Here is a 10,687-nt window from a genome sequence, read left to right as displayed (position 1 = left end):
AAAGTTTTGTAAAAATATGTAGTAAATCACTAACACACTTAGTAGGTCTTGTTACCTTTAAAAATAAGATTAGTTTCTTAAAAACTTTATTTTTAAAGAATATGCATTTTCACAACTTCTAGTCATGATTTCCAAAAATATTTCTTTGTGAAATTTTCTTTCTACACAAGTGTTCCTACACTTGTTTACCCACTAAAAATGCTTTTAGTTCATACAAGATCCGGGTTTTAACAAAACTAGTATTTTTCACTTGGTTCTTCCGAAAAACCACTTGTAGATCTTTAGATCTACAAGTTTGTAACCTTATTTTTCAAGAAAAATTACATTTATCCAAGTTCCAAGTTCATGGATGGATGGATTCATCATCTTTCATATTTCTAACTTTTACATCCTACTAGTTTATGTTCTTAAACATGAACTAGTATGTCTAGATGATGATCCATCTTGCTTCTACTAACAAACAACATGTAATAATCATAACTACACAAGATTTACATGATTTACCCATCTATCTTCTCTTTATCCACCCTTTATCACTTTATGTTTAAGACTTGTTCATGTTCTTTAGAGTTTCTTAACTTTTTATCATTTTATCATCTATTAACCACTAAATACAAGAACAAGATGATATTTTAGAACACTTACTACTAGCACAAGGCTAGGGGAGAAACAAGGCGTAAAAGCGGTGGATAAAAGAAAACTAGAGTGGTTCTTGAACTTCCGAGTGCACCAAGCTTGTTTGTAGGACTCCTTGCACCTTTGAGTGTATGAAAATGGCTTGATCAAAGGTTGATGATGGTGGTAGTATGGTGAGGTGGTGGCGGCCGTGAATGGTGTAGGAGGGAAGGAGAGAAATTGGTGTTTGATGTGTTTAGATGAAATGAAAGTGTGATCTTGTGGGTTTATTTATAAACCATTTTCAATTTTAACCAGCATACAATATGCTTCCAAATGTCCAACATATGTAATATTATAATCAAAAGCAAGCAAGGGTGGGTCACCCTAGTGGTGACCGTCGCATGGGGGGTATGGGGTTGGGTGGTAATGTGAGGGTAACTAATTTAGTTGAAATCTAATGATATTTAGTTAGTGTGTAAGTGTGTTGCATAATATAAGATGTGTTAGGGTGTTCGGGGACCCTAACTAGCTCAGAAAAGTAAAAACAATGTATTTGGCAAAATTTTTCTGTTCCGGGTAAAGTCCGGTTGTTCGGTTGGATGTTGATCCGTTAAAGTGCTAAATAAAGTTTTAAAGTGTCTTTTATATTCTTTTTAGTAACACATTAAATTCCCAACACTTTGGAAAATATCTAGGACTATTTTACCAAGTTTTTGCACTTTACTAGCATTGTTAAATGCTGAATTTTGGTATTTAGTGCAGAATTTTGCACTTAAAGTATGTTTTAGGCACTTCCGGGCACTATAACTATCACCTAGTGACGCAGTTTTAGGATCCTCACCTTCCTACACTCCCTACTAGTGTAGTATTCCATTCCTGGCTCATACTGGCCCCAAAAATAATGTCTGTCTAAGTGCTGGCAATGTCAGCATGTTTACTGGTTATCCGCTCACTATGCTAACTGTGCTTTGTGCATCAAGTTTGTCACTAATGTTTGGGTGTAATAAATAGAGTGACAGTGTAAAATGTGATGCATGAGTATGTATGTATCAGAAATCAGAAATCAGAAAGTAGTTTAATCATAATTGTAATCAAGCACAGTAATTAAGCACTAATTAAATGTTAATTAATTTGTACGGATACCTGGAATTGTGAGGGTTGTCATATTCTCCCCCATTAAGAAAATTTCGTCCCGAAATTTTAAGTTCTGCTTCTGGTCGCAGGGGTTTTTGGAAATAAATGGGGGTATTTTTCTTTCATACGATCCTCACGTTCCCATGTGTATTCTGGACCATGTCTGGCATTCCATCGAAGTTTGACGAGCTTGACACTACTCCTGCGCGTTTTGTTTATTTTCCAATCCGTAACTTCAACGGGTTCTTCAACAAAGTGGAGCGTGTCGTCGATATGAATTTCGTCAGCAGGAATGATAACAGTTTCTTGAGTCGGACTCTTCTTCAGGTTTGATACATGGAATGTATCATGAACACCGTTAAGTTCGGCAGGTAAGTCCATCTTGTATGCTACTAAACTAACCCTCTTCAAAATCTTAAATGGACCGATGTAATGCGGATTCAACTTTCCACGCTTTCCAAAGCGTGCCACACCCTTCCAGGGTGAAGCCTTCAACAGAACCATATCTCCTACCTCAAACTCCAGAGGTTTCCTTCTTCGATCCGCATAACACTTTTGACGATCGCGAGCCGCCTTGATGCGTTCTCGGATCTGTGCAATCTCGTCTGTGGTTTCCTGGACCACTCCGAACCAACTAACTGTCTATCACCTGCGTCAGCCCAACAGATCGGTGATCGATATTTGCGTCCATAAAGAGCTTCGAACGGTGCGGCTTGAATACTTGCGTGATAACTGTTGTTGTATGAAAATTCGACCAATGGTAGGTGAATATCCCAACTTCCACCTAAATCCATTACGCAAGCTCTCAGCATATCTTCTAGAGTCTGAATCGTTCGTTCGCTCTGTCCATCCGTTTGCGGGTGAAAAGTTGTACTCAGGTTCAACTGAGAACCGAATGCTTCTTGAAAGGATTGCCAAATCCTTGACACAAATCTTCCGTCTCTATCAGAGATGATTGAGAGAGGCATTCCATGACGTGCAACTATCTCTCTCATGTATATCTCAGCTAATTTGCTCGTGTTGTCTTTTTCTCTGATTGGCAAGAAATGCGCAGATTTCGTTAACCGGTGTACTATTACCCAAATAGTATCGTGACCTTTGGGCGTTCTTGCTAGTTTCGTTATAAAATCCATTGAAATCTGTTCCCATTTCCATTTGGGTATCTCAGGTTGCTGCAGAAGTCCTGAAGGCTTCTGGTATTCGGCTTTTACCTTAGCGCACGTTAAACATTTACTAACATAAACTGCAACATCGCCTTTCATCCTTGGCGACCAGTAGAAATCCTTAAGATCTTGGTACATTTTATCCGCTCCGGGATGAATAGAGTACCGTGACTTGTGTGCTTCATCGAAAATAACCTTTCTTAAACCACCAAACAGAGGAACCCAAATTCGTTCCATGAAGCATAACGTTCCTTCCTCGTTTGGCACTAACTGCTTCTCCATCCCACGGAGATATTCCTTCTCAATATTCCTTTCCTTGAGAGCTTCTTTCTGCGCGTCACGAATGCGCACGAGAGATCTGTCTGGATAATCATCTCCAGAGCCCTAACCCTTATGGGCTTGATCCTTTCCTTTCGACTTAGGGCATCGGCGACCACATTCGCCTTCCCTGGATGATACTTAATTTCGCAGTCGTAATCATTCAGCAGTTCTACCCAGCGCCTTTGTCTCATGTTAAGCTCCTTCTGATCAAATATGTGCTACAGACTCTTATGATCAGTGAAGATTGTACATCGCGTACCATACAAATAATGCCGCCAAATCTTCAGCGCAAATACCACTGTGCCTAACTCCAAGTCGTGCGTGGTATAATTTTTCTCGTGAACCTTCAATTGGCGAGAAGCGTATGCTATAACTTTCTGTCGTTGCATCAACACACATCCTAAACCTTGACGCGAGGCGTCACAGTATTCCACAAAATCATCTGTTCCTTCTGGTAGCGATAAGATCGGTGCATTACAAAGCTTAGCCTTCAACAACTGAAATGCTTCTTCTTGTTTGATTCCCCAATCAAACTTCTTATCTTTCTGCATGAGGGAAGTCAAAGGTTGAGCGATTTTTGAAAAATCCTCAATGAACCTTCGATAGTAACCAGCCAAACCTAAGAATTGTTGAATCTCGGTCGGCGTCTTTGGAGTTTCCCAATTCTTTATCGCTTCGATCTTTGTTGGATGCACGTGGATTCCATTTCCATTAACCACATGTCCAAGGAATTGGACTTCACGTAACCAGAACTCGCACTTCGAGAACTTGGCATACAACTTCTCCTTCTTAAGCAACTCCAAAATAGCTCTTAAATGTTGTTCGTGCTCATCCTTCGTCTTTGAATAGATCAAAATATAGTCGATGAACACAATCATGAACTTGTCGAGGTACGGTTTACAAACTCTGTTCATCAAATCCATAAAAACACCTGGCGTGTTTGTCAACCCAAACGGCATCACCAGAAACTCGTAATGTCAATATCGAGTTCTAAAAGCAATCTTGGGAATACTTTCCTCTTGAATTCTCAACTGATGATAACCTGATCGCAAATCGATCTTTGAATAGAAACTTGAACCTCGCAACTGATCAAACAGGTCATCAATTCTCGGCAGAGGATATCTATTCTTGATAGTCAACTTGTTCAGTTCCCGGTAGTCGACACACATATGAAAACTACCATCCTTCTTCTTAACGAATATAACTGGAGCTCCCCAAGGCGAGAAGCTTGGTCTGATAAATCCCTTGTCTAACAGCTCCTGGAGCTGCGTCGACAACTCCTGCATCTCCAAAGGCGCGAGTCGGTAGGGTGCCTTAGCCACAGGCGCGGCGCCTGGAACTAAGTCAATGTGGAACTCGACTTGTCTCTGCGGCGGTATTCCTGGCAAGTCTTCTGGAAAGACTTCAGTATATTCCTTTACCACTGGGATGTCTTCGATCTTCGACTCAGCAGCTTCCTTATCCACGATGTGTGCCAAGAAGGCAACACATCCCTTCTGTAAACACTTTCGAGCTTTCAGGCAGCTAATGATTCTCAGAGGCGTATCACGCTTCTCTCCGTGAACCACGATCGTCTTTCCATCTTCTATTGGGATGCGAATGGTCTTTTCGTGACAAACAATCTCGGCTTTGTTGCTTGACAACCAATCCATCCCTACTACCACGTCGAAGCTTCCCAACTCGACTTGTAGTAGATCCAAAGTGAACTCACGTTCTCCCAGCTCAATTACACAACTTATGACGACTTCATTAGCTTCAACTAGCTTTCCATTAGCCAGTTCAATTGAGTAAGGTACATCTAACTTACTAGCGGTTAACCCAAGCATACTCTTAAATTCTAACGATACAAAGCTATAGTCGGCACCAGTATCAAACAGAACAGATGCAAAGAGTTGATTTATAGGGAACATACCAGTGACAACGTTGGGATCTTGGCGCGCTTCCCTTGCTCCTATGTTAAACACTCTTCCACGGGCTTGATTCAGCTTTGGGCATTCCTTCTTAAAGTGCCCAACTTCTCCACAATTAAAACAGCCTGGTCCTTGACCATTACCACCTCCATTTCCAGCTTGAGTGTTGTTGTGGTTACGATTTCCATTCCCAGCTTGATTCGCAATGTTTCCACGGTTTCCATTTCCGCCATTTCCTCCCTGCTGGCGGTTTCCATTACCATTCCCATAACCTCAATTCCCGGTACGCCCAGCACCAGTTCCGGCCCAACACGTATCCTTCGTGTGGCCGTTCCTTCCACATGATTCACAATTCCTCAATCTGCATTGGCCATTATGATGGCGCTGGCACGTATTACACTTGGGCAGAGTACCCATATATCCATTTCCTTTGTTCTCAACACCGGTTGCAGCTCTGGCCGGTGTGCTTGACTCACCCTTCTTGTTCACATTACCGGTACCTTGCTTGAAGTTTGAAAATTTCCTCTTGTTTTCACCAGATGACTCCACATGAGTCTCTTTCTTCTTCTGCCCAGTAACGGAAAACATGTTCAATCGAATAGCTTCCTCAGTAAGAGCCACACTGAGATCAATGGCTTATGTGATTGTCGCAGGCTTGGAAGTAGTAACCATACTCATGATCTGAGGTGCCAATCCCCAGATAAAGCGCTCGATACGTTTGAACTCCGGTGTGACCATGTACGGCACTACATGGGACAAATCGTGGAGTCTCTGAACATACTCTGCAATCTTGGGACCTTCCATTTTTAGGTGCCAGAACTCAGTCTCCAGCTTCTGAATTTCAGCACGTGAGCAGTACTCCCTTCTCATGAGCTCCTTCAGCTCATTCCATGACATCGCATAAGCAGCAGCTTCACCAAGAGTTTGCACTTGCAAATTCCACCAAGATAGGGCTCCATCCAGAAATATCCCTGAGATGTAGGTCACTTGTTGCTCGGGAGCACACTTGCTCATTCTAAGGATAGATTCAGTCTTCTCAGCCCATCTTACAAACGCAACAGCACCTCCTGTGTCGTCGAAATTCACGGGCTTGCAATCGAGAAATTGCTTGTAAGTGCACCCTGCACATACGTTAGAATTTACATATGGTATTAGCGGGCATGCTATAAATATCCAAATGTATCATAGTATATCTCAAACGACTTAAAATTACCATTAGGTGGATTGTTATTGTCGTGATTGTGCGAGATATTTCCACTCGTTTCTGCATGAGAAGCAGCATATTGTGCGATAGCTGCAACAATGATCCCTTGAAGTTCTGCCTCATTAGTAGGCATGCGCGGATCACGTCTTGGAGGCATCTTCTAGAAGATGTTTCACGTTGGTCAGGTCATAGTAAGTAAATAGTGTGCGTACGTAATAACATTCATCAAGCACATAACATCTCAGGTTATAAATTTAAAACAAATAATCCAACAATGCATTTAATGAGAATATTGCGATTGCACTAAAAAAACCAAGACCACAATGTAATGTTTACAAGTTCATAACTGTTTCGTACATCAACAGTGACTAAGGGCCACATCGCCCTTGTCCGAACTATCTAATCAGCTATAACAACAACCAAATACAAAATATCAAAAGTCATGTCATCAAAATGCGGTCTTCAAAAAGCTGTATAGTCGGCACAATCGTGGTCGTCTCACCAAAAGTCTACCTGCATCGAATCAAAATGCCTATGCTGATGGCGGAGGAGGAGGAGGAAAACGAGAGTAATACAGGCGACGCATATGTAACCAGTCCTTCTCTAAAGTACGACAGACGCGCAGCAAATATGCTATCTGCTGCTCGGAAGTCCAAAAGCGAGCGTCTGAGTCGTGGGAAAGTGGACGCGGAGGGTGTGATGCTGCAAACGGGGTCTGGCAATGACAGGATGGACGTGGAGCTCTCTCCAAATCCTGAATACGACGTGTTAAGGCCTCCTGTTGTATCATCAAAGAAGTAAGGATGTCCTCTGTAAAATACCCAACATGGTATGGGTGGTACGGATCAGACAATGGCATGATAGGGGGCGTAGTCCATAAAAATGGCTCGCTCGATGGAGTGAAAGATGGTGCAGTAGGTGGCGCAACATGGGGAAACTGTGATGTGAATGGAAAAGGTGATGACAGCATGGGTGGAACAGGAATAGGCGGCTGCCTAGATGACCCCTCAACGCAGCGGCGGTATGTCCTGAAGGAACATAATAGGGAGATCAGTGCTGTGAGCGTCTGCGGAGTGTGGGGGAAACAATGGGATATCAGTGGGTGCTGAAATGGGTGCTGAAACGGGGACTACTAGATGTGTAACAGGTAACACAAATGGTGGGTAATCGTCATCGATCCACCCGTTACGGGTGTCGGCGTAACGTGGATCTCCATGAGTAGCAAAAGGTGCACGGTCGAACAGCACCGGCACAGGATCAGGAAATGGTGCAACAACAAGATCCTCTATCAAGAATGGAGCGTCAACAGGAGCGTCAGCAACGGGTACATCATCAACAAAGGGTACAATGGCTGGTGCATCATCATAAACAGGGCCATGCTCTAATGCAGGGTCAGGAGCAGCTAAAGGCTCTGGGGCCACAGCAGGCTCCGGGTCAACAAGATCCATATCGAAGTCAGCATGGTCGTCAAACAAAGGATCGATAGGAGCTACGGGTGCCTCTAGAGGCTGATCCAAGTGAATGAACTCGATCTCCTGGTCAGGATCGAAATCAGGGGGAAAGACAGGATCAAAATCATCGTCAACCTCGTGATCAAACTCAAAGTCGTGTGCGGGACCGGGTGCAGCTGATAACGCCATGTCGGGGTCGGCGTCTGAAGAGTGATGCTGCACTCCCTGAGTGTGTAAGGACGCAGATGCCACAGACTCAAAGGAATCTGGGACAGGTGAATCAGCAGGAAGCTCCTCTGCAGGGGCCTCAGCAATGGGTAGAATAACATCAGCAACAATAGGGGCCCCGCCCTCATGGTCAGCCTCAGGTGGGTCCTCCTCAAATAGATCGACGTCGTCGTCAGAAACAACATCGAGTGGCATGTCTACGACTGGATAAACATCAAGCGGTATAGGAGCAGGGATCACCGCAAGTGGTAAATCCCCGGCAGGAAGGCCATCAGCAGGCTCAACTCCTACGTCAGGTAGCGCGAACGGCTGGAAATTGTCGTCATCAGTGCTGGTGGTGTCTGAAGTGTAGACCTCTCGCTCTGACGGAATCTCGTCATCTGACACGATCGCCATGGGATCTAAGGTGTCCGAAACTCCTGTGTCTGAGGATGATGGCATGATGTCTGTAACACAACCACACATATGCACATATAATCAACATAATGTCAAATAAACACGTTAGTCACAATAAAGCAAACAAGTAATCATCCTAGTCTTACTAGACTACCCTCCCAGCCTCTCAGACTGAACCTCCTAGTCTCTCAGACTAACTCCCTGGCCTCACAGACCAAAACCTCCCCAATCTCAAAGATAGGACCCCTCAGTCTTCATGACTGAACCTCCCCAGCCTTTAGGGCTGAACTCCCTCAGTCTCTTGGACTGAACCATAAATTGTGAAAAAGTGCTCGTACTTTTTGTTTGTAAAAATGTTTTGTATCCTGGATCTGGACGTAATGTATGCAATGTAAAAATGTTTTCGTGAGAGCCCTAGTGATCATAGTCTAGACTCGAGAAAGAATCCTAGTTCGCTATGATATATGCTCTGATACCAAGCTGTCACACCCTGGCTTTTGCGGAAGCGTGGGTTTATTTGGTGTGACTTCTTAATACCATAGCAATTATCATAACCATGCTATATGAAAATAAAACCATGACGTTCATCCATTCAACAAGTTTTTAAAAGAAACATGACAACATTGTTAGAAAAGTCGACACATGCAACGGATTACAACATGACATAATTAAAAATCTTGTTCATACGACACGACCAAAAGACATGAATAAAACACAGTTTAAGACTTGCGACTCGTCCAGGCAAAAGTCACAATCCCTAAACTCGGATGACATCATTTCTCCTACGCAGCTTGACGACATAGCATACCTTGCCAGATCCCTTAATTTCCTGAAACACATGCAGTTTGAAAAATCAACAAAAAGTTGAGCGAGTTCATGTAAAAGTGAGTATGAATAAACCTTTAAAGTATGTATAAAAGTCCCTGGTATGTAGCAATAAGGAAAAAAAAGATCACCAATGGGTTGCAAAGCCACTGGTATGTGTGAGAAAGTGCAAGGAAACTCAAACCTAGCAAATTTGTTACCAGGCTTCGGCTGTACGACACAGTCACCTCAATGGGCCACCCCGGCCTCACGGGTGTGGGCTCGCTACACCCAAATAGATCTATCACTCTTGTGTCCCTCGGTCCTACAACGAGGATTAATGGCCTCGAGTGTTGTACCCACCCCTCACATGATCTAGTAGTATAAACCCTCCCTACGCTAACCATACCATGTAATAAATGTTTGTAATAATTGTCGCATGTATTTCACCCCCGGAGTATAAAACTGAAAACAGTAAAGAGAAAAGGGGGACATGAACTCACAGAAGTGCGTCTCGTGAAATAGTCGATCCCAACTCAACCTGCTGCGTGACGACCTACACGTACTAATGCCTATTAGACGAACGGCCGTGCCTTGGCTTAAGGTTTAATGTTGTTGGAGAAAAAGTTAGGTAACTATTTCGTATTCACACTTCTTAATTATTTTATATTCGTATTTCCTTCCCAAGGATGTGGGTAATAATACATGTATGCTTTATAATTCCGGAAATATATTTTTAAGTCTCACTTGAAAATATATTTTAATCACTTGTCAAAAATTCCCAAAATATATATTTTTTCCAAAAATATTATATTTTACTTCATACTTTTTCCAAAATAATACTTTATCAAAATATACGTATGAGAGTATTTTTCAGAAATGCTACATAAGTTGCGTCTTAGTGTTTTCGTATTATAACAATACTTATGTAACTCAAATATTTATTTTGTGAGAGCGTTAGTATTATTTTGGAGTCGAAATTTCATAATATTCTCAAGTTATATTATTTTTACCCTAAAAAAATAATATATATCTACTTCACAAAATAATCACATACTCACACAAGCGTTTTACTATAAAATATATATTCTAAATATATATTTAATAAATTTTTCTTATGAAAATCCGCCTCCGGTACTTGGTATTTTTGTAATAAAAATCATGGCGAAGTTTATTTAGAAAAATAATGTTAAAAAATATATTTGTAACCATTCGATAGAAAAATGGTTCTAAGTGTTGAAATTTTAGAAAAAATTCGCCAGAGTTTCCTCTATAAATGGATGTTTCCATGCTTTTTAGCATATCATTTTCTTTTGTAAAATCAATCAAACAATCGCAATCAACAATATACAATCTTTAATCACTAATTTTGACAAAAATAAGCCTAAATCATAAACTCATGAACTTGAAAGTTTTGTAAAAATATGTAGTAAATCACTAACACACTTAGTAGGTCTT

At 41.8% G+C, this 10,687-nt stretch overlaps 1 protein-coding gene across 1 annotated transcript; it reads right to left on the bottom strand.

The window, feature by feature from the left end:
• Positions 1 to 7,357: 7,357 nt before the first annotated feature.
• LOC118488251 (magnetosome-associated protein MamJ-like) lies at positions 7,358 to 8,425 on the bottom strand. Its single transcript, XM_035985511.1, has 2 exons — positions 7,937 to 8,425; positions 7,358 to 7,885 (listed from the first exon to the last, which is right to left on the bottom strand). The coding sequence occupies exons 1-2, from the start codon at positions 8,423 to 8,425 to the stop codon at positions 7,358 to 7,360; spliced, it is 1,017 nt and encodes a 338-aa protein (XP_035841404.1).
• Positions 8,426 to 10,687: the final 2,262 nt, after the last annotated feature.

The sequence above is a fragment of the Helianthus annuus genome, chromosome 16 (genome assembly GCF_002127325.2).
Source record: "Helianthus annuus cultivar XRQ/B chromosome 16, HanXRQr2.0-SUNRISE, whole genome shotgun sequence".
NCBI classification, from domain to species: Eukaryota; Viridiplantae; Streptophyta; class Magnoliopsida; order Asterales; family Asteraceae; genus Helianthus; species Helianthus annuus.
This window is presented reverse-complemented; position numbering and strand designations above follow the sequence as displayed.